General features: G+C 47.0%; 1 protein-coding gene across 5 annotated transcripts in view; it reads right to left on the bottom strand.

Annotated features, from left to right (window-relative positions):
• LOC137522476 (vitamin D3 hydroxylase-associated protein-like) overlaps positions 1–25095 on the bottom strand; it is a 124556-nt gene that overhangs the window by 56129 nt on the left and 43332 nt on the right. For all 5 annotated transcript variants that reach the window (XM_068242540.1, XM_068242539.1, XM_068242538.1 and 2 more), the window contains exons 3-4: positions 5708–5821; positions 835–978 (exon numbers count right to left, since the gene is read on the bottom strand). In XM_068242540.1, the coding sequence (XP_068098641.1) occupies positions 835–978; positions 5708–5821 (258 nt within the window). The remainder of the gene's footprint in view (positions 1–834; positions 979–5707; positions 5822–25095) is intronic.

Raw genomic sequence — 25095 nt, 5'->3', positions numbered from 1 at the left:
AATTACCGACTAGTGAGGTCAATTACCGTCTTGTGCAGTAAATACCTCAAGAAAGGTCAAGAAATTGCATTTCACAAAGATTAAAGCATTCTGTAAACCAGGCAAAAGAGTTAGGTATTTATCTCTAAGTCTGACCAGCCAATACTCACTCTCCCATTGCGGTAACATATTGACAGATGTAGCAGACAGCCAATAAGGAGAGCCAGGCAGCCAATAGGGAGAGCCAAACAGCCATGTTCTCACCCCATTTGGTCCGACACCCTGGAGGGCGGGACTTCACTCCAGCAGAGCAGGGGAAAGAGAAATTTTATTGGGCTTTTCTGCATCCCTTTAGATGGGAATATCTTAATATTCTTATACAGAAGAGCTCCCCCTGGTGGCTGCAGCACATCTAAAGGGATGTTGGGATGCACTGGCAAGAAAACCCCAAATCATGCACACAGCTCCCTGCCTGACCTGCCCCACAGCTGATGACACTTACCAAGCAGGGCTTAGTGAATTGAAGCAGGTTTGTTCGGTAAATTACTAAACTTTTAGGTTGGGCGGGGGGAGGGTGGAATTTCAGGTTGGGATAGGGTGGGGGGAGTGGTGTTGATGTTACCAATGTATGTATGTTTGTATACGGAAAACATTTCAATAAAACTTATTTGGAAAAAAAAAAATTACTAAACTTTTACCACATGCAGGAAATCTTAGTGGATTTGGAAAAAAAAGTGTAATATACCGAATGCAGTATTTTACCCACCTAAATTATTTTACCAAACTACCCTTAGTGAATTGAGGCCATTGTAGGAAATGTTCATGTACAGCATAAACATATGTGAATATAAGTACCTGGTACCCGATATGTTCCTTTATAGACACTGGGACCCCATAGAGAGGGCCCCGTTCCTCCTTTTCTTGCAGTTTTTTTATCTGGGCTTCACAATCAGAAAGGAAGATGGTCACACAGTTCAGATCGTTGTGTACTTCAAGAGCCTGTGCAAAGGAAGAAAAATAGGGCCTAGTGAATTAAAACTTCTATGGCAGACATTATAATGGGATTTTGCATGGATGGCCTATCAGCTATTTCTTTCTAGGAGTGATAGTGACTGACTGGTCATTAGTAATGGGTTCGCTTCTGCATCTTGATATAATATATAACTACCTGAAATGTAACGCTCTATCCAGGGCCGGATTTGTACTTTCAAGCGCCCTAGACCAGCTGTCACCAACCGCCCCCCCCCCTATTCTGTCCAACTCTGACTAGTTTGAACGGGCCCCCCCTCTATTTTGTTGCTTTGCCCCATTCAACAAAGAAGCAGTGCATGCTCTGTCCACTCCATGTAATTTTGCACTCCTGTCTGGATGCACAGCAGGCGATAGTGTTCTGGGCTTGCATACTTCAGAAATGATGCTCATGTATTAGCAGCACTTGGCAAGTACACATACCCATAACACTCCCTCGGCTCCTGTGCACATGCATACAGGAGTGCAAAATCACAAGGAGCCCCAGTGGACAGCGCTGCTTCTTTGTCCTCTGTGCTACTTGCTGTCTTCAGAGCCACAAATAGGGGACAGTGTAGCACAATGCAGAGAAGCCCATCTAAAACAGAGAGCAGGTAAGTAGAAGCATCCGACACTACACACACTGGCATAGATGTAGTGTAATGCTAGGTACACATGATGCAATTCTGACAGATTTACTGTCAGGTCGATTATTTCCATCATGTCTGATCTAATTTCAATTTTTCGATCAATTTGCTGTTCACTTCTATGAAAAATCATTCAGAAAATTGATTGGAAAGCAGATCGGACATGTTGGAAATAGTCGATCTGACAGTAAATCTGTCAGAAAATTGCATTGTGTGTACCCAGCATAAGCTCAGGTGTACTTTACACAGTGACAATTTAGCACTTAAGACAAATCTTAAAATCAGTCAGCAGGAAGTTTAACAGAATAACACTTTTTATTGGCTAACCAAAAGAAAAACAGTGAGCCTTCGGTTAATGAGCCGTCTTCAGACTTTGTTACTGTATACAAGATGTTAGGGCACACAGCTATATATACAGTCAGCAGGAGATGCATTGATTGTTTTGTAAATATAAATAAATGTAACACAGTTGTCATTCTGTTTCAAAACATCCTGCTTTCACTGATGGTCAACACAGTACTTTGCTGGCAAAAAAAAGCCTGGAAAGAGTTAAACTGTAGCACAAAGAATGTTGTTGTCATTCTCTAGGAGAGAAAAAAAGCCATAAATGTAACAGATCTGAGTTCTTTAACAGCACTGACCTACTAGTAATAAACTAACATCAGTCAGGGAGGGGGAGAGCTGCTAATTCCTGCCCATGAATGAGTGCTGCGTGACAAAAACTAATCGGAACTCAAGAGCTCTGCTACTTTAACCCATATATTTTTCTTCTCACAGCAGATTGTTTGTCCCCTCTCATCATACAGGTGACAGCAGATGCTGACTGCCATAACACACACTTTGCACAAGTAAGAGAGATGCAGGGATCTCTGGAATTCAGGCAGACCAGAGCAAAGCAGGAGAGGTGGTTTACTTTGACATGTGACCTCTTATCTCTCAAAGTCCTGCGCCCCGCTGATTTTTATCGCCCTAGGCCATGGCCTCTGTGACCTTCCCAGAAATCCGGCCCTGGCTCTATCTCTGCAATGCCTGAGAACATAAAGCTTTGTCTAACCCAGTAATGCCAAAATGGTGGGCAGTGTAAGCACTGGACAGAAACCAACACACTGTTGGTATGTCCCCGCAAGCTTTAGACTTCTCTCCTGTACTGTACTTCTGGAAGGGAAAGTGTTTTTGTGGGCATAGATGGATTGTAATGGACATCTTGAAGAAGGTATTATTATGATTGTATGTTTGTCATGTATTTGTGGCACATGTGATCATTTCTGGTGACCCTTGTGGTACTAAGAATCTGGTTTAAACTGCCAGTTCAGATGGACAGCTGCCGGCATCAGTCCTTGGCGTTTACCCCCGAGATCCACAGGGTCACGTATTGAGATGAATGGGAGCAGTCATCTCACATAGTTCTCAATTGTTCAAGGGCCACGGTCGATCGAGTTTTCCGAGATGCTGCATGCAGCTTCTGGAGTCAGTGGACTTCATGATTAGGGTATCCCTCTAGAGCTCAAAACGTGACGCGACAATGAATCAAAGGCAAACAATACCAAATGGTTTTCGGCACATTAGCAGAAAAGTGCTTGGCCATAGCAAAATGAGCCGCAGGCAGACCTGTGAGCCGGCCCTTAAAGGACCACTATCGCAATGACATTTTTTGTTTAGATAAAACACAAGTTAAAGGGACTCCGATCTCTAAAAAGAAACAAAATTGGTACTCACCTGTGGCTTTCTGCAGCCCACCGTAGGTCGGGAGGTCCCCCGGCGTAGTCCTGGCTCCTCTCCCGGTCCCTCCGCCGCATACCGCACCGCCCGGGTGTCAGGCTCCCACTTCCCACAGTACTGCGCTTGCGTGGTTAAGTTGCGCATGCGCAGTACTGCCATGCCGGCCGCCGTGATGACGCGCAGCGGCCGGCATAATGGCGAAGTGTGTCCCCGTTCAGGAAGTGGGAGCCCAACAACCGGCGTGGGTGTCCCCGGTGCGGGAGAGGAGCTCCCGACCTACGGTGGGCTGCAGAAAGCCCCAGGTGAGTACCAATTTTGTTTCTTTTTAGAGGCCAGAGTCCCTTTAACATTAACCATTTCCATACCAGCAGTCTCTGCCTCCTTAACTGATTAAAGTTTCAGGACGTAGATTCCACGTCCTAATTAGCCCCCCTGTGTGTTCTAGGACGTAGAATCTACGTCCTGCATTAATTGCCGCTGTCTGCCGCCACCAAGCGTGCATGTTCGCGCGCATGCACGCTCGTGCACAGTCATGTGAATGGTCAAGTAAAAGATTGTTGCTGTTAGCTAGCAACAATCGTTCAATAAAGTTAGAAAAAAAAAGATGTAAAAGTAAAAAAAATAAAGTGACATAGTCCAAATAAAATAAAAAGTATATGTTTTTAAATTTCCCATTAATTTTTAACCCAAACCTAGCCTATTAACCCATTAACCCCTACAATACCTAAACCTGTTTATAAAGGTTTAATGACTGCCGCCAGTAGCGATTGGATGCAATCGCTAGGGAAAAAGTTTCAGGCCCCAATGCTCTGCCATTGCCTAGTGATGCATCTGTACAGCTCTATGCCCCCTGAACTGTCGCCCTAGCGAACGCATTTGATCGCTAGAGACGTGCAGACTAGGGATAATGGTCCGCCACATGCTCAGCTAGAAGTAAAACGGCATATGGGGTATCATTTTAATCGGAAAGGACCAAATAATTTATTTGTAAATGTTTTATAACTGTGGGATGTGTGATGTGAAAATTAGGAAGGGTGAAAAAATGTGTTTTCTGCATTTACGCCTGATTTTTCCTTATAAATGGACTATAAGGCCTGGTTCACACTACAAGAGCTTTTCTGAGCGCTTTGTGATTTTAAAAGCTATTGCTAATGTTATCCTATGTGAGTGTTCACACTGGAGTGATGTGATTTTGTAAAAATCCCCCATAGCATTGCATTAGCAAGAGCTTTTAAAATCTCTGGCGTTTAAAAAGCTCTCATAGTGTGAATAAACCCTAAAACAAAATAGTTTTGGGAGAAAAATATTACCCAAAGAAAGCCTAGATTGTACTGAAAAAAACAAGACATGTATCCCTAAGATGGCATAGATAATTAAAAAGTTACTGCTGTATCAAAACACCACATCTTAAGTGTCAAAAATGTCAGGATCTTTAAGGTGTAAAAACCATGGAACAAAAACCAGTTAAAGAGGAACTGTCGCGAAAATCTTAAAATTTAAAACACATACAAATAGGAAATACATTTTTCCCCAAAGTAAAATGAGCCATAAATTATTTTTCTCCTATGTTGCTGTTACTTACAGTAAGTAGTAGAAATTTGACATTACCGACACATTTTGGACTAGCCCATCTTTTCATAGGGGGGGTTCTCAGGGTTTTCTTTATTTTTAAAAACACTTAGTGAAAGGCAGTTGCTCCATGCAACTGCCAAAATAGTGTGCGGCGAGCGGGAAAGCTGGCCAGCAACTTTGTTGTAATAATTTTCAGGGACTGTCTTTATAAAGAATAAAGGCCATGCTGAGAATCCCCCATGAAGAGATGAACTAGCCCAAAACCTGAAGTCTACTACCTACTATAAGTGACAGCAACACAGGAGAAAAGTGATTTATGGCTCATTTTACTCTTGGAGAAATGTACTTCTTATTTGTATGTGTTTTAAATTTTAAGATTTTCGCGACAGTTCCATTTTAAGGACCAGAGACTGCTAGTACGGTAAAACGCCCCCTCCCGACGAATCGCCACAATAACCCGCCACTCCCACAAGTCACAATGTTCTGTCCCCACCGCAGGTCCCTCTCTACGCCGTTCCTATGATTGCAGAGTGCTGTGCGCCCGTCAGGAGCCGCTTTCATTGGCTCCTGATCCTGTCAATCAATGTAAGCCAATGGGATTGGCTTACAGTGATGAAAGGGCCAGGAGACAATGAAAAAGATTCCTGACCGGCTCACAGAGCTTTGCGGCGCAAATAGTTAATATCTACCGGAAATGAAGCCAATTGCAGCAAATATTTAAAGAGTGTGTTCTAGCATGTCAGCAGAGGAGAGATGGTTCTAAAAGAGCAAAATTACCCTACCTTTTCCAAATAGGCGTAGAGGGCGCTCTCTGGAGACAGGGATCCAACCTTCAGCTCCTTAACTAGCTCAACGAGAGTCAGGTCACGTATCTTCTGGAGGTCCACTTCAGGGTTCTAGAAAATACACACACCACTAGAAGACAGCATGACTTGTAACTGGGAAAGATTAGAATTAGGTTACTGCTCGATATGCAAGATAAGGCTCTCTTTTAGCGCAAATATGGAGGCAAATCAATCATATCCCTGCCACATTTTTCCCCTTTTCCCAGCAAACCTCTAGTCAGTCATACATACAGTGAATCATGGTGAGCAAAGGATATGATTTCATTTTTCAAATTAATAATTCTGTCTATTATCACTACTTTATTCTTAAAAATAGTGATTGGAAGTGGGGAAAAAAAAGAGCACAGGAATACCAGGGGTCCTATCTGGTGTAGTATATCTCTTGTAGGGATAAAGATGATATGTGTATCAATAGAGGTATGCTCACAATCTTGGTTGCTAAGATAAGCAACAACTCATGATCCCGTAGCATATGGGGAGGTACCGTCCCCATTCCACCTAGATGTGGGTAGTGGTTGCTGCTACAAAAAGAGAATCTTATGGTAAAAGAATAAAACAAAAACCCAACAGGGGTGATAATATAAGAAAAACAACAGCTGAGGCACCACAAAATATATAAAACAACAAAGGCAGGTTAAAATGTAGGTAAGTTAGGCAGGTTAAAAAGTAGCTAAGCTTTACAAAATCAGCCGGTCAGTTTTGCAGACTTTTAATCAATTACTGCACAAAATTGCACAAAATGTTTTAAATCTATTATCTAGTGTCGGTCCTGCTTTCACTTATTATTACAGTCAGTGGCATGACTACAGAGCTCGGGGCCCTGATTCAAAAATGGGATCTGGGTCCCCCCAGATAGCCATGTGCGCCATTCCCTCACACACCCAGGTAGCCATGTATGCCCTTTTCCCAATCCAGATAGTATTAACTAGTCCTGTTTCACCCAATTCCCCCCCCCCCCCCCCCCCATGTAGCTCTGTGTGCCTCCTCCCAACCCCAGAGCTATAGAGAGTTCATAGATGACTGGAATGCTCTTATCCTGTCACCACCAGTATCATACAACTATGATGGGGACATCTCTGGACAATTGTAACAGGCACAACGTCGCTTAAGAGAAAATAGTGACCAATGTACAACTTGTTCCAGAGGGTCCGCACACTCTTAAAATACCAAGTCCTGTTTATTCAAATACGTGACACAACCATTCCAAGAACCAACGAGTCGTTTTGGGGCCCTGAAATGACTCATTGGTTCTTGGAATGGTTGTGTCACGTATTTGAATAAACAGGACTTGGTATTTAAGAGTGTGCGGACCCTCTGGAATTTGTTGTGGATTACATAATTGGTTCAGCACCTCGCTAGTGGTGTACGATTCCATACTCTGTGCTCTGCAATGTACAACTTGGGCTGAAGTCTCCCACTGTACACATAAAAAAATAGCAAGGGAAGCCCTCTGATACATGGTATGAGGATGCATGAAAACCCTGGGAGAGGCACAGATACACTGGGAGAGGAACAGATGCACTGGAAACCATATACCATAGGGCCCAACAGTCCTGATTTGGGTGATATAATCCCAGATCCTGCCCCCTCATCCTGGGTCCCACTCCCTCCTTACTAAGTTCCATTTTTTAAAATTTATGCTGCATCTGCTCTCTGCACTTAGTAGATGCAGACCTACTCACCACTCTGCGGGCTGCAGGAAAGTAATGATCTGTCGTTTGCGAATGAGTTGGCTCAAAGAGCCAATGCATTGAAGCAAACAGGAGGAGCCGATGCCCATCGAGCAGAGCAGAGTCAAAGCTTCAGCAGCTCCTGCTCAGCTCTGATGTTTGCACTGAAGAGGGGTGGACTGTATGGGGGGGGGGGGCAATGCTAGTAGGTAGGTGGAGGTGTAGAAGGAGAGCAGTGGGCAGAGGAAGCAGGACATTTGGGCGCATGTGGCAGGTTGACAAAAATGGCGCCGCCATTCACTCCCATAATAAATATCGTTTAATGGGCGCCCAACAGGAAAAAAGGGCGCCGGAGAAAAATAACGTTTTAAAAGCGGCGCCCGGAGACTTTTAATGTTTTATAACTGCTTCTCATGATTACACATTATTTAATGATTTATAATTTTTTAAACATTATTTTTAAACGAAAAACAGTACAATATTTTTTTTAAACATTTTTAATGCTTATCACAGGGGGGTCTTAGGGTTAGGCACCACCAGGGGGTCTTAGGGTTAGGCACCACCAGGGGGGGTCTTAGGGTTAGGCACCACCAGGGGGGGTCTTAGGGTTAGGCACCACCAGGGGGGGGTCTTAGGGTTAGGCACCACCAGGGGGGGTCTTAGAGTTAGGCACCACCAGGGGGGGTCTTAGAGTTAGGCACCACCAGGGGGGGTCTTAGAGTTAGGCACCACCAGGGGGGTCTTAAAGTTAGGCACCACCAGGGGGGTCTTAGGGTTAGGCGCCACAAGGAGGGGTCATAGGGTTAGGCACCACCAGGGGGGTTTTAGGGTTAGGCACCACCAGGGGGGTTTTAGGGTTAGGCACCACCAGGGGGATGGTTAGGTTTAGGCACCACCAGGGGGGTCTAGGGGTCAGGGGTAGGTACAGGGAGGGTTCTGTGTGAGAGTAGGGTTAGGTATAGCTTTAGTAACATTCTTATTAATGTTTTATAAAACGTTATTATAAATTTCACTTTTTAAACAGGGAAGATTAACGTTTCTACAATTGCCAATTTCATACACATTATTTAATGATTTATAACTTTATAAAACATTATTTTTAAACTAAATATAGCACGATTTTTTTAAACGTTATTCATGCTTATCGTTTAAAACCCTGCGCCCTTTTTTCCCGGCGCCCTTTTTTAACGTACGCGTGGGCAGAATATAGTTACCTCAGATCCTGAAGGTAGAGCTGGTAGTGAATAGGATGATTTGTAGCCTGGGAGTGGTGGGGCTTTACTGTAGTGACAAAGGAGGTGGGGCTGATAGTGCTGGGGGAGGAGGAGGGCCTGGTTAGTTGAAGAGGCTGGAGGGAGGCCAGACTTGGTGAGAGAGAGGAGGACCTGAACAGAATGAAGAAAGGCTAGAGATGGGAGGCTAGAGAGGAAGCAGAGAGCGGTAGGTGGAAGTAGCACCAACAATTAGGGATATACAAAAGAGACACAGACAGCCCGATATAGTTTAGTATGTACTGCAACAGGATGGATAAGTGGAAGGGCTGGTGCACACCGGAGTGGTTCTGGAGCTTTTTTTTTTAATGCCTGCAGGGGGAAAACCGCTTGGCTAATTAAATGGGTTCTTTCGCGAAAAAAGTAGGCAGTTAAAAAAAATGTGACAGATGACAGGTTTTGGGCCAGTCCATCTTTTTGGGATTCTCATGGCTTTCTTTGTTTTCAACAGCATTTCCTGAACAACAGTTTAACTGCCAAAATAGCAAGATACCAGCCGGCCTCCCTAATCACTTGCACACTATTATGTCAGTTAGATTTTGCAACTGTTGTTCAGGAAATGCTGTTGAAAACAAAGAAAGCCCTGAGAATCCCCCTTAAAAAGATGGACTGGCCCAAAACCTGTCATCTGTCGCATTTTTTAACTGCCTACTTTTTTCGCGAAAGAACTCCTTTAAAGTGAATGGGCTGGTGCACATCAGAGCGGCTCATTTTTCCACGCAAACTCGGGGGCTGCAGCATTTTTTAGATTTCGGAGGTGTGGAAAACTGCTCTGAAAAATGCTAGATCGGAGCAGTTTTCCAGGTGTTTTTGTTACAGAAGCTGTTCAGTAACAGCTTTAACTGTAACAATATTTGTAATCTGCTACACAAAAACGCTCCCAAAAAAATGCTAGGCATGTTCAGGGCCGGATTTGTACTTTTTACCGCCCAAGGCCAATTATACCGGCTGTATGGTTGTTATCTCCGTGTGCCCCAATGAAAATTCTACTTACATCATTGGATGTCACAGACAGGGCCGGGCCGAGGCATAGGCTGGAGAGGCTCCAGCCTCAGGGAGCAGTGTAGGAGGGGGCGCAGAATTCATTCAGCTGTCATTCCTAATTGTGTTTGAAGCAGAAAGAAATAAGAAAAGGGGATACATGGCAGTGACTGCAAGCCAGATAACTAGATATTAAGGTGTTGGGGAGGTTGTGGGCCCTGTGGCGCCTCTTAGTCTAATAGCAATCAGTGTGTGGCGGCTGGGGTGGCAGGGATGGAGGGGCACACTTTGGTGACTCAGCCTTGGGTGCTGGAGGACCTTGTCCCGGCTCTGGTCACAGACAATAACTATTTCAGTAATACGCATATAAATTATAAGTTATATTTTCCTTAAGAACTTTTACGTTATGTTTGCCATCTCATTAATGATGGACCCATTGTGCCACCATGTAAGTTAGGCTGAAGTGTACCTGCAGGATAGAGCTTACAGGTCTTGCAGGGAAGACACAAGTACAGGACAGAGAGTTCAAAGGTTAAAGCTGTCCTTGTAGATAGGGATGGCTGCATGCAGGGGCGTAACTACAAATCACTGGGCCCCCCCTGCGAAACTTTGGATGGGGCCCCCTCCTGCAAAATCAGGCATCAACCCCCACCCCCATTGCTTTTTGCACAGGTAAACTGAGAACCAATGTGTAATGGATTGCGGAGACACCACCGCGTGGTCTGACAGCGAGGCAGATGGTTCCGCGTTCAGACCGGCGGTTTCTCCGCAGCAGCATGCGTCTGGTTTGTCTGAGCCTAGTAGTGCACACAGATGGAGAGCTACGCGCGCTCTGGCAGGCAGGCCCTTTATGCCAATACGAGAGGGATCAGCTGATCAGAACGTTCAGCTGATCCCAGCGCAGTAGATGTTTGGCTGAATGGGACTGGGTGGTGCTGAGGAGCGCTCTGCTATATATACATCTTGCCTGTCAGTTGCTGGTTGTCTGCCGTTGCGAATGCTTATGTGTTAGCACTCAGACCATAGTCAGATCCCACAGTGTGTTAGAACCAGGTGGACCTGGGAATTCACACTTAGCCAGATTACTGTGCCATTGCTGTGTTATACTTTAGACCAGTTGCAGGGTGCTGTGACCACGGACCTCACACCCAAGCTTAGGGATACTGTGTCAGTACTGTGTTATTATTTAGACCAGTTCCTGGGTGTTGAGACCACGGACCTCACACTCTAGACTAGGCCTCTGTTTGATATATGTTATGACCTATTGCTGCTTGACCTCTCTCCTGATATCGGATTCGGTACCTTTGCACATCTGATTACCTGTTGCCAACCCTGCCTGTCCCTGGTTACCGAATCAGCCTTCTGTCTCTGTACTTTATCTGCTCATGTGTTGCCGACCCGGCCTGGCCGACCCTTCTACCTGTGACACCCCCCAGGTGGGGTGTCCAGTAGCTGCAGGGACTCCCTGTCTCTCGTAGGGACCCCTCTGCAATCCAGTCAGGGACTCTGTCTCATAGGCGTCCTTTGACTGCAGTAGAGTCTGACTCCCAGCAGTCCAGGGAATCACTGGCTCTCTGGTTATCTCCTGCCCAGTAGGAGATTCACATTATACGGTCTAGGGTCACCTGCTCCTCAGGTGGTCCAGGCTCATATACTGTTGCACCAAACACTTACACTTTACTAGGTGTCCAGAGGTTAGTCATACTTGTATTATTGGTGATTCTGCAGATCATCAATAATCAGGTATACATCTGTATTCTTGGTGATACTGCAGATCACCAATAATCAGATTCTCTCTGTGTGTTGACACTGATCGTTACACAATGTTATTCAATTGGCTAGTGCACATTTGTGTTTTGCAGATAAAAACAGACCACAGTGAAGCACTGCATGCATTTTCGGTATCAATTTCATTAGTACATTAGCTTCTGTGATAAAATGTGCATGTTTTCAAACATACAGACACACATGGTGTGCAGAAAACGCATACAGTAAGCCGACAGTTGAGTGTGCTCCCAGCCTCAGCTTATTACACCCACTCTGTCCATCAGCCTCTTCCAGCACCACTACAGTAATCAGCACTTGGAGAGGGGTAGAGAGGTTGGGGGCTGGATGTTGTACACAAGAGCCTGCTGCACACTGAATAGGGACTGTATACAATCTTTGTCTGCAAAACGTTGTACGATTTCTTTATCAGTGGCTGAGCAGATGCAGTCATTAGAACAAATGTGCAGAGAGAAGTTTTTTCTCTCCTTGCCCTTAGTTATCAGTATCTCAGGATGGGGCCCCCTGTGGCTTCTGGGCCCCCCTGCGGTTGCATCCCTTGCAGGGTCTATTGTTACGCCGCTGGCTGCATGGAACAGCTTTACTGTCCCTCACTGAGCCGCCCCTAAATTTCTGGTGCCCTAGGCCATGGCCTATGTGGCCTTGCCATAAATCCAGCCCTGGGCATGTTTAGAAAACATCTCTAAACATGCCTAGAATCGCTCTGAAATCTGCTTCAAAAACCTCTAGCGTTTTTCAGATCTGCTAGAGGTTTTTGGTGTGCACTGGGCCGAAGAGTAGAATAGATATACTCACAAAGCAGGGTTACCTCCAAGTCAACCACTGTACAGGCAGGTGAGGAGATTGTCCTGTCCAGGCTCGGACTGGGCCACTGAACCACCGATTTTTCCATCGGTAGGCCCCAGCCGCCCCGCCTCCTGGGGGCCCCAGAGCTGATAAGGAGGGGGCACAGCGCAGGAAGGGGGAAATTGTGCACAGAGCGGCGGGGAGGGGGGAAGCCTCCCCCCTCCCTCACCTGGGGGCCCCCCCTTCCGCGCTCCCCCCCTCCATAATTGCAGCCAGCCATCGGCAGCAGCGGGGAATAGCTTGCCGGCATCAGATCAATAGCTCTGCGTGCCGCTGGGCTGGTCTCCTGCACTGACGCTATCCAATCACGCTCTCGCAGTACTTCCTGTGAGAGCGTGATTGGACAGCAGTGCAGGAGACGGAGACCAGCAGCGGCATGCAGAGCGATCGATCTGATGCTGGTAAGTGATTCCTGCTCGCTGCCACTGCTGGCTGCAATTCTGGAGGGGGGAGGGTGCAGAAGGGGGGGCCCCTAGGTGAGGGAGGGGGGAGGCTTCTCCCCCCCTCCCCACTGCTTTATGCCCACTTTTCCCCCTTCCAGCATGCATGGGGGCACTGAGATCTGCATACCTAACTGGGGGGAGCGCGGAAGGGGGGCTCTAGGTGAGGGAGGGGGGGGGGAGCTTCCCCCCCTCCCTGCTGCTCTGTGCCCGCTGCCCCCCTTCCAGCATGGGGGCCCCCACTAGCTGGGGACCTGCCTTTGTGGGGGTATCTGCCGCCAATCTAATTGCATTTTGTGGGGATATCTGCCGCCAATCTAATTGCATTTTGTGGGGATATCTGCCGCCAATCTAATTGCATTTAGCGGGGGTATCTGCCGCCAATCTGATTGCATTTTGTAGAGGTATCTTCTGCCAATCTGATTGCATTTTGTGGGGAAATCTGCTGCCATTTGACCACTTGATGAATTATGAGGCATGTAACTACTTGATTATTTTATCTAAAATGTATCTGGTCGGACCTAATCTCTGAATAAAACCACTACTTATTTTGTGTTTTTTTTTTAAAGTCTGCCCATGACTCATCATGACCATGACCATGTTCCAGTGCGTGGTGACGCATGTGGACATATTCCTATTGGAGACTGTCCTCAGAATTACTCACAATTTATTCCCTACCATAAAATCATTCAAAATTTGTAGAGTACACGTGAATGTGAGCCCAAAATGTGGGGGGGGGGGGGGGGGAATGGGAGGAGAGGGGGCGGGCCCCCGGATGAAACTTCCTTGGTGGGCCCTTAGAGTCCCAGTCCGACCCTGGTCCTGTCCCCACTCAAGAAAAGGAAGTCTCTCTCTGTAGATAGGAAAAAAAGGGGTATCCTCCTCCACCAAGGGTGGATATAACAACTACGTAGTAGAACAGAGGCACCAAAAGAATAAAATAACAATGATAAAAGGTTTAAAAATGCTTAGGAGGCAGTGGTGGACTTACATCCTGCAAGCGGACAATGGAAACTGTAAATTTAAGTAGATACAAATTTTATTGGCATACTCCAAAGGGAGTAGGTAAGCCCGTGCTCAGTTTGGGCTGTCAGAAATTTGCCTCCTGCTCTCTTGAACTGGGTCCCGCGCGCGACCAGCGCTGCCAGCGGGACCCAGGCTTCTCCCCCGAACCTATTTGTTTACTATTTCAGCCGCCGGGATCCCCAAGTCCCCTCTATTCTTCTGGGCACCCGGCGGCCAATCAGTGCGCGACGGGGGCATCGTGACGTCACACGACGGAGCTGGGGCTATTTTTTTAAATATATGTACATATGTGTGTGTGTGTGTGTGTGTATATATATATATATATATATATATATATAGATAGATAGATAGATAGATAGATAGATAGATAGATAGATAGATAGATAGATAGATAGGAGAGTTTAGTCTCATTTGTGTCTAATCACAAGTTGTAATTTGATCTCTCCCCTGTGTCACCTGATTGTCATGGCAGAGATGGCGTACGGGTATGGAGGGAGCCCCTATGATGCGGACAATTGGCCGCGTCCGCTGGAAGTGACGGGCCCGGTACCGGCGGTTCCAGGAAGCGGAGGATGGCGGCGTGGGAGCGATCCAGGCTTATGGGGCTGGAAGAAGCCCCAGGTATGTATAACAGCCTTTTTCTATTTTTAGATTGTATTCCTCTCTGGTTCCCTTTAAACCTTTATCATTGCTATTTTTTTTTTTTTTTGGCGCCTCTGTTCTCCTACGTAGTAACAATTAGGGATGATCAATTGTTCCGAAATTATTCACATTTTTATGCAAATGTATGCAGTTTGAAAATGGACCAATTAATTTAAACCCAGGTTTAAATTGATTGGTCCATTTTCAAGCTGCATATATTTGCATAAGAATTGCATAAATGTGCATCAACTTGAAATAATTTGCATATCTGATCATCTACTAACAATACATCAACATTAACAGTTTATTATGCTATCAGATCGATTATTTCTAACATGTCCGATTTGCTTTCCGATCTATTTCCATGCCTTTTCCAATCGATTTCCTATTGAAGTGCACAGAAATCGATCGGACAATGCTCGGAAATCGATCGGAAAGCAAATGAGATTTACTGTCAAGGTGGCCACTAACGATCCAATTTCTAGTGAAAAATCGTTCGAGCGATCAGACATTCTGATCGGATTGGTTGTAAATCATCTCCGTTGATGGGCAAAATCAATTACAGACAATCAAAATCAGATGTTCGATTGGATTTTTGTCGAACCAAAATTTGAATTGTCTTGTTCGTTGTGATAGATAGGAAGCAAAGATTGGTTCGTTGATGGTGTAGTGAACGATTTCACTTCCGATTAGAATTTCTGATTGCTCGAACGATTTTTCGCTAGAAATTGGATCATTAGTGGCCACTTTCAGATCGATTATTTCCAACATGTCCGATTTGCTTTCCGCCAGATTTCCGAGCATTCTCCGATCGATTTTCTATTAAAGTGCACAGAAATCGATCGGAAAATGCTCGGAAATCGATCGGAAAGCAAATCAGACATGTTGAAAATCGATCTGACAGTAAATCGGCCAGAAAATCTCATAGTGTGTACCGTGCATATTACTGATCCCTCTACACTATCTACCTACTACAAGATTCTAAATATCACTACCTGCTCGCCAGGACAGAGGCCTCGATTCATCAAGACTTATCGAATTGCTTAACAACAGTTCGGTAAAATACCGAATTCGTTAAGTTGATTTCAGGATTCATCAAATTTATCTACAGCTGTTAGCGAGCATTCGGTAATCATTCGGTAATAATTCGTTAGTGATGTGTTAAAACGGAAGAAAGTGCAATTCATGAAAATGAAAGTGGACGTGGTTTAGCGTTACATTTAGGATTAGTTATCTCCTTCACTGCTCTGTAGTTATTCCTGTCAGATCATTGCTGACAGAGAAGATGGAGCCATTTGAAGTGATTATGTATCAGCTGAGAGCACTGGCGTAACAATAGGGCCTGCAGCCCCTGCACCCGCGGGGGGGCCTGGCCCCCCCCCCCCTGGGGCCCGCTCGGGGCCGTTTTGTGGGGGTTGGAGGGGACGCAGCATGAGGGGAAAGCCGTGCAGCAATTCGGCGGGGAGGGGGGAAGTTTCCCCCCCCCTCCCTCACCTCGGGGCTCTCCCCTCTGCGCTCCCCTCCGCCTTAAATCTAAGTCCGGGCAGTGTCTGGGCAGCGGCAGGCAATCTTCGGGTGATCCGGATAGTAGTTATCCGGATGAAACCCAGTACTGCTGTGCGGGCCGGGCGGAGGATCAAGCTTACCCTTCTGACGTCTTCTCCGGCCGTCCCTCGGCGCCTCCCACGATGCGTTCCACTCGGCGCCAGAGCCGGATTAAGGCCAAATGGGGCCCTAAGCAAAGTAGCAGATTTGGGCCCCCCCTCTCTCAACCCTCTCTGCACCCCCCCCCCCCTTCCTTCATAATGTCATAATAGAACTGAGGGTACCTTTGGCATTTTGCACCCATTACTTCTACCACCCATTGTGGCTGAATAGAGTACTGGTTAAGGGCTCTGCCTTTGATATGGGAGACCAGGGTTCAAATCCTTGCAAGGGTCAGTAGTAGTTCAAGGCAAGACTCCCTAACACTGCAGGGTGGCCTCCTGAGCGTGTCCCAGTGGCTGCAGCTCTTGAGCGCTTAGAGTCCGACAGGAGAAAAGCGCTATATAAATGTTTGGATTATTGTCCCAGGTCTGTAAATATACGCATGGGCATATATATATATATATATATATATATATATATATATATATATATATATATATATATATATATATATACACACACACACCTATCTAGCTCATACTCCTTGGCAATTAACTCATTACTCAACAGTTGCCTGCCTCCTGCACTCACTACTGTCAATGGCGCCGCCTGAGGTGCGTTCCGGAGGAGGAAGGTGGGCTAATGAGGTCAGAAGTGTGAGTGAGCACGCTGAAGTGTGCAGGGGAGGACTGAATGTTTTGGCCTGTCGCGGAAACACAGCCTAGAGGCTTCCCACAGCCTTCCTGTCATGGCTGCCCCAGCCCAAATGCATATATTTATTGTGTGCAAATAGATCTATAATAATGCAAACCAATAATACATTCGAGTTCTGTGTGTCTATACACACATCTATTTTTCAATTTGATTGCTTGCAGGAATTGATCCCCTTAAAATTTCCGATTGATCACATTTCAATGAATTTTAACCAAAAAAAACGAATGAAAGAGTTGATCAGATGGGATGGAAAATCTAGGTCGATTGGAGGCGGGTCAAAAGTCCAGTTTAGACTCACCGGTAAAGGTGTTTCTAACCATTCCATTGTACGGCCTGAAAAAGGAGAGAGACTCCAGGCTCCTCCTCCTGGGGAAACACAAATAGCAGAAGCATTAAAAGCCCCCACCCTGCCCCTCCTGCCTCAGTATATTAGAAAGTAAGAACGGCCACCAAGAAGAAATACATCGTGCCTGACCGCTCAACTAAACTTTCACATACCAACGTGTGCAAAGGCAGAAGAACTAGATAAGAACAGGGCGGGTTATAGTACGCCGTACAATGGAATGGTTAGAAACACCTTTACCGGTGAGTCTAAACTGGACTTTCTCTAACCAATCCATTGTACGGCCTGAAAAAGGAGAGATAAACGAGTAATTTTATACTCACATCAGGGAGGGACTGCCGCCTGCAACACTTTGCGCCCAAATGCCATATCCTGCCCTGACAACACCTCAACTCTGTAGTGTTTCATGAACGTTGTCGGTGACTTCCAAGTGGCTGCCTGACATATCTGTTGTAATGAGGCTCCTGCCCTCTCTGCCCAAGATGTAGCCATTGCTCTTGATGAATGAGCTGTCACAGTTTCAGGTACTATTCTGTTGTCTAATTCATATGCCTCTGTTATTACTCTTTTAATCCATCTTGCTAATGTCGATTTTAAGGCTTGAAGTCCTCTGTTTGGGCCTGTGAAGTTTACAAATAGTCTATTTGACTGTCTAAATTCCTTAGTTTTATTAAGATACTGGATTATTACCCTTCTCACATCCAGGTTATGATATTGTCGTTCTTTGTCATTAGCCGGTTTCTGACAAAAGGACGGTATTATTACCTGCTGAGTTCGGTGGAATTCCGTAACTACTTTTGGCAAGTAGTTAGGATCTCGGCCGGAAACACAAGATACTGAGGCAGGAGGGGCAGGGTGGGGGCTTTTAATGCTTCTGCTATTTGTGTTTCCCCAGGAGGAGGAGCCTGGAGTCTCTCTCCTTTTTCAGGCCGTACAATGGATTGGTTAGAGAAAGCAGTAGTAGGTCTATGACCTAAAGTGCTGCGCTACATCAAACAGTATAATGCTGCAGTTTATCAGTTTTTAATAGACTTTAAAGTCAATGGGAATTGGTAATATTGGTAATATAAAAAAAATACCTGAGTCTGCCAGGAGAAAAGCATGATATAAATGTTCTGTGTCTTGTCTTATACTGTACATACTGGGAGTAGCAGAGATCAGCACATGCTGCAGCTAGATTACTATCAGTACAGGCCCAGAGTACCAGCTTATACTGTACATTCTGGAGGTAGCAGAGATCAGCACACACTGCAGCTGGTTTACTGTCAGTACAGTCACAGAGTACCAGCGTATACTGTACATACTGGAGGCAGCAGAGATCAGCACACACTGCAGCTAGTTTACTACCAGTACAGGTACAGAGTAACAGCTTATACTGTACATACTGATGCAGCAGAGATCAGCACACACTGCAGCTAGTTTACTATCAGTGCAGGCACATAGTCACAGCTGATACTGTACACATTAGAGGTATTAGCGATCAGCACACATTGCAGCTAGATTACTATCAGTACAGGCACAGAGTAACAGCGTATACTGTATATAATTGAGGTAACAAAGATCAGCATACATTGCAGCTAGTTCACTATCTACGGCGGTGAGTTGGGCGCAGGGTGAGCCGAATGACGGCTTACCCTGCTGCCGCTAAATATGATTCCCCCTCCAAGTCATAGCAACTTGGAGGAAGAAGTAATTTGGGGTCCGCCGAGGGTCAGTACCTGAATCACCCTGTGCACATGCCGCGGACAGTGCCCCAGCACACCAGACTTAACAAAACCATGTGCGACTATGGGATGGGGAGGGAGGAGTGGATAAAGGGGGGGCCACTTCTGTGATTATATCAACCACACTTTAATATTGAAAGGGGGAGGGGGGGGGGGTGAAAGAAGGGTGCAACATTGGACACACGGGAGGGGGGCAACATTCTCTATATAAGTACATAATATATGCACATACATTTACACACACACACACATACATTTATACTGTGCACAGATACCCCACACATATAGCACACAATGCATACATGCAAGCAGTGATCTATTCACAGATCCAGACATATGCACACATACAGCACACAATGCATACATACAAGCAGTGATCTATACACAGATCCAGACATATGCACACATTGCACACATACAGCACACAATGCATACATACAAGCAGTGATCTATACACAGATCCAGACATATGCACACATACTGCACACATTGCATACATACAGCAGCACCTCCAACTCACAGCACACAATGCATACACACAAGCAGGCAGCCACCATTCATACACAGATCCATACACATGCACACATACATACAGCAGCACCTCCAGCTCATAGCACTTTGTCACGCTGTCTTCCCTGCACGTGTCTGTGTGTATCTCTCCTCTCCTCTTCCTAGCGTCTTCACTTTCCCGGGGGAGGGGGGAGCTGGACTTACTGATATTCCAGGACTCTGCAGTTCTCAGCTTTTTAGTCTGCAGAGCTGGAGCTGTAAATGCCGAGCAGGAAGGAATGGAAAATGTAGATCAGGCTCCAGCCTGATCTAAGAGTCTATTTAATTTTACAACTAGCAGTTTGTTGCAAACCTCCTCCCCGCTGGTAAAAGTGGTTTGTCCCCTGCACACTGCATACGGCCAATGACGCTTCTGACAGGAAGGCAGCTGGGACAGCGGGTAGCCTGGTCTGAGGCTGCAATGGGGAGGCAGCTGGGAAGGCGAGCAGCACAGCAAAAATATTATGGATGGAGCAGGCTCACAGGGCCCTTTAGACCTTCAACGGGCCCTAAGCTGATGCTTGTAGTGCCTGGTGGATGATCCGGTGTTCCGACGTGATAACCTACACGTCGAATTTGCCTACATCCACTGTCAAACGTATACCAGGAGGATTAGGGTTAGGGTTGGGGGAGGGGAAGGGATAGTAAAAGTCTATGGGATGTAGGTTAGTTCGACGTGTAGGATAAAGTGTTGGAGCACCGGCCCTGCTCGGCGCTCACGTGACTTCAAACACTTCCTCCTTCAACCCGGAAGGAGGAAGTGTTTGAAGTCACGTGAGCACCGAGTGGAACGCATCGTGGGAGGCACCGAGGGACGGCCGGAGAAGACGTCAGAAGGGTAAGCTTGATCCTCCGCCCAGCCTGCACAGCACAGCAGTACTGGGTGTCATCCGGATAACTACTATCCGGATCACCCGAAGATTGCCCGCCGCTGCCCAGACACTGCCTGGACTTAGATGTAAGGCGGAGGGGAGCGCAGAGGGGAGAGCCCCGAGTCCCCCCTCCCCGCCGAATTGCTGCACGGCTTTCCCTTCATGCTGCGTCCCCTCTATAGATGTAAGGCGGAGGGGAGCGCAGAGGGGAGAGCCCCGAGGTAAGGGAGGGGAGGGACCTTCCCCCCTCCCCGCCGAATTGCTGCACGGCTTTCCCCTCATGCTGCGTCCCCTCCAACCCCCACAAAACGGCCCCGAGCGGGCCCCAGGGGGGGGGGGGGCCGGGCCCCCCCGCGGGTGCAGGGGCTGCAGGCCCTATTGTTACGCCAGTGCTCTCAGCTGATACATAATCACTTCAAATGGCTCCATCTTCTCTGTCAGCAATGATCTGACAGGATGACACCCAGTACTGCTGTGCGGGCTGGGCGGAGGATCAAGCTTACCCTTCTGACGTCTTCTCCGGCCGTCCCTCGGCGCCTCCCACGATGCGTTCCACTCGGCGCTCACGTGACTTCAAACACTTCCTCCTTCAACCCGGAAGGAGGAAGTGTTTGAAGTCACGTGAGCACCGAGTGGAATGCATCGTGGGAGGCACCGAGGGACGGCCGGAGAAGACGTCAGAAGGGTAAGCTTGATCCTCCGCCCAGCCCGCACAGCACAGCAGTACTGGGTGTCATCCGGATAACTACTATCCGGATCACCCGAAGATTGCCCGCCGCTGCCCAGACACTGCCTGGACTTAGATGTAAGGCGGAGGGGAGCGCAGAGGGGAGAGCCCCGAGTCCCCCCTCCCCGCCCAATTGCTGCACGGCTTTCCCTTCATGCTGCGTCCCCTCCAACCCCCACAAAACGGCCCCGAGCGGGCACCAGGGGGGGGGGGCCGGGCCCCCCCGCGGGTGCAGGGGCTGCAGGCCCTATTGTTACGCCAGTGCTCTTAGCTAATACATAATCACTTCAAATGGCTCCATCTTCTCTGTCAGCAATGATCTGACAGGATGACACCCAGTACTGCTGTGCGGGCTGGGCGGAGGATCAAGCTTACCCTTCTGACGTCTTCTCCGGCCGTCCCTCGGCGCCTCCCACGATGCGTTCCACTCGGCGCTCACGTGACTTCAAACACTTCCTCCTTCAACCCGGAAGGAGGAAGTGTTTGAAGTCACGTGAGCACCGAGTGGAACGCATCGTGGGAGGCACCGAGGGACGGCCGGAGAAGACGTCAGAAGGGTAAGCTTGATCCTCCGCCCAGCCCGCACAGCACAGCAGTACTGGGTGTCATCCGGATAACTACTATCCGGATCACCCGAAGATTGCCCGCCGCTGCCCAGACACTGCCTGGACTTAGATGTAAGGCGGAGGGGAGCGCAGAGGGGAGAGCCCCGAGGTAAGGGAGGGGAGGGACCTTCCCCCCCTCCCCGCCGAATTGCTGCACGGCTTTCCCCTCATGCTGCGTCCCCTCCAACCCCCACAAAACGGCTCGGGGGGGGGGGGGGGCGCTCAGAAATTCTGCAGGGGGGCCCGGTGGGGCCTAGTTACGCCCCTGGCTGAGAGTGATTCAAAGGCGCAGAAGGGCAAGAATAAGGTCTAGAACCATATCAATTTGCAAGAGAATAGATTTATTTGCTATACCAGGACATCTGCATATCTCTTGAATCATCTTGTAAGAGAACACAGGCAGTGCCATGGTTAACTAATTTGCTAGCTGCACTATATTTTTTTAGAAAAGGCAACCTATCAAGCCGCAGCTGGCGAAATTGTGGAATTGTCCCAAGCCACTTCCAGAATCCTGGTCCAAGTGTTAAGCCCTATTCAGAATGTTGCTACGTAGTGTTCAAAGGACTGCCTTTTACCCACAATTCCATGGGAATCTTATGGCCTTGTGTTAAATTACCGCTGTAAAATGGAAATATCGACTCGTTACCGAATGGTTATCGAATTTACACCGAATGAGGAAAAACCTTGATGAATACAACTAGAAATTGATAAACTGTGAATTCGGTAATTTAACAAACTGGAAAAAGTTATCTCAAAGACGATGATGAATCGAGGCCAGAATCTACCAATCTGTTACTGAAATCTACCGATCATTACTCACAATCGCCAAAAAGTGGTTAAGTTATTATTTTTCAAAAGGGCTGATGTAATGTGACCAAGTTGTGCTGACAAAGCTCCTAATTGTCCTGTTTTAGCGAGGAAACTGCTTATTTTGGAACTGAATCCCTCTCTGTGCTGTCTGTCTTTCAGAAATGATGTACAGATCTCTATAGATATATGTATTCCTCTACTAGAAAGTGCTTTTGTGACTCTAAACTTTATTCTGCTGCTCTAAATTGATGTATAGCTTAATTTCTTGATTTGTGGTATGCATGACTAAGGTAGAGTGACCAGATTTTTGTGGATCCAACCTGGGACGGGGAGGGGGACGTGGGGGGGGGGGCGGCGCGCGCAGAAAGTGGGGAGGACTGAGGAGCGCGCAGCGGCGAAGACTGGGGGGGGGGGCTTGCCGAAAAATGGGCGTGGCCATGACATTGTATGGGCGGAGCTAACGTAATGATGTAACAGCGAGGCATAAGAAAGCAGTGTTTACGCCATGATGTGGACAAACGAGACTTTGCATCATGGGTGTGCAGAAACTGTGTGATGCTAATAGTATACCGTAACCACAAAGCAGCAAACATAGCCATCTATGACCATTAAATAATAAAAGCAGTAACAGTTACCCCGGACACCAGAAAATAAACGCAATAGGCAACATGTCAGCACAAAATAACCGCAATGCGGGCAACATGTCAGTATAAAATAAATGCAATGCGGGCAAACATGTCAGTACAAAATAAACGCAATCCGGGCAAACATGTCAGTACAAAATAAACGCAATGCGGGCAAACATGTCAGTACAAAATAAACGCAATGCGGGCAACATGTCGGTACAAAATAAACGCAATGCGGGCAACATGTCGGTACAAAATAAACGCAATGCGGGCAACATGTCGGTACAAAAGAAACGCAATGCGGGCAAACATTTTAACAGAAAAGAAACAATGCGGGCAAACATTTCACCAGAAAAGAAACAATGCGGGCAAACATTTCACCACAAAAGAAACAATGCGGCCAAACATTTCACCACAAAAGAAGCAATGCGGCCAAACATTTCACCACAAAAGAAACATGCGGGCAAAGTTCCCCTGGAAAGAAAGCATTTACTCACCTGGCAGAAGTCTCCGGCCTCTGGTGCGCTGCTCCTGGGACCGTCTTACTTCTCCTGCAGTCTCCCGCGCTGACAGGGCTACGGCAAGATGGCGCCCGAAGCCCTGTACTGGAGACACAAATAGGTCTCCAGTACAGGGCTTCGGCAGCCATCTTGCCGTAGCCCTGCTCGCCTGCCGGTGTCGGAAACAGACACCGGAAGAGGAGGCTGGAGCGGGGCTGCAGGCAATGAACTGGCACGGCGTCTATAGACGCCGCTGCCAGTTCATTGAGGAGAGAGTGGCCAGAGTCCCGAGGCCGGGACGTCCCGCTGCTGAAAGCGGGACGTTTCCCGGGACCTCATGCTGCCTGGGACAGCGGACCCCGAATCCGGGACGTGTCCCGGGCAATCCGGGACGTCTGGTCACTCTAGACTAAGGGCGTGTCTGAAGGTGTGTCAGGGGGCCTGTCTAAAGGTGTCCCTCTTTAATAGGTCAGAAAAAAGGTAGGTATGTTATAATTTTCTTATGAAATCTGTTTGGAATGCGTGGCTAGGGGTGTGGCTTAAGAGTCCCAAATACACTGGGGGAAGCCGAGATGGGAAGTTTGGATCTTTTCAATGATCCGGATGATTCGATTCGGATCATTGAAAAGATCCGGATCTTTGAATCGAATCTTCGGACGGGACTTTCCCTGCACTGTACATTCAGTTCAAGGCTGGCTGCTATTATAGCAAACCAGTATAGCAATAGAGTTGAGCTGAAATTTTCGTAATTTCGCATTACTAAAAATACGCATGCGAAATTTGCGATTACGATGCGAAATTACAGTAGCGTAATTGCCATTAAAATTGTAATTGAAAATACCGTAAGCGTAATTTTCAACGCGTAATTTTGCGTTTCGTTCATGCCGTAATTTCGCATTAAACGCTACCGTAATTTCGCGTTAAACCGTAACGCTCCGTATAATATTAAAAAGCCGCCGAATTTAAGGGTTAATAGCAAAGCCCCCTTAAATGCTAAGAGCCTCAAATTTGGGGAATATATTAAGGAGATCAGGAGGAATAAGAGGAAAATTTTTTTTTTCAAAAAGACCTTATAGTTTTTGAGAAAATCGATGTTAAAGTTTCAAAGGAAAAATGTAAACATTTAAAAACCCGCCGACTTTAACGGTTAATAGCAAAGCCTGCTTAAAGTTTAGGAACACCAAATTCCCAGGGTATATTAAGGGGATCAGTGGGAATAAGAGGAAAAAAATTTTTTCAAAAAGACCTTATAGTTTTTGAGAAAATTTTTAAGTTTCAAGGGCGAAAATGTCTTTTAAATGCAGAAAATGTCAGGTTTTTTTGCACAGGTAACAATAGTGTATTATTTTCATAGATTCCCCCAAGTGGGAAGAGTTTTACTTACTTCGTTCTGAGTGTGGGAAATATTTAAAAAAAAACGACGTGGGGTCCCCCCTCCCAGACCTCTTTAACCCCTTGTCCCCCATGCAGGCTGGGATAGCCAGAATGCGGAGCACCGGCCGCGTGGGGCTCCGCACCCTGACTATACCAGCCCGCATGGTCCATGG

This window comes from Hyperolius riggenbachi, chromosome 6 (genome assembly GCF_040937935.1).
Source record: "Hyperolius riggenbachi isolate aHypRig1 chromosome 6, aHypRig1.pri, whole genome shotgun sequence".
NCBI classification, from domain to species: domain Eukaryota; kingdom Metazoa; phylum Chordata; class Amphibia; order Anura; family Hyperoliidae; genus Hyperolius; species Hyperolius riggenbachi.
This window is presented reverse-complemented; position numbering and strand designations above follow the sequence as displayed.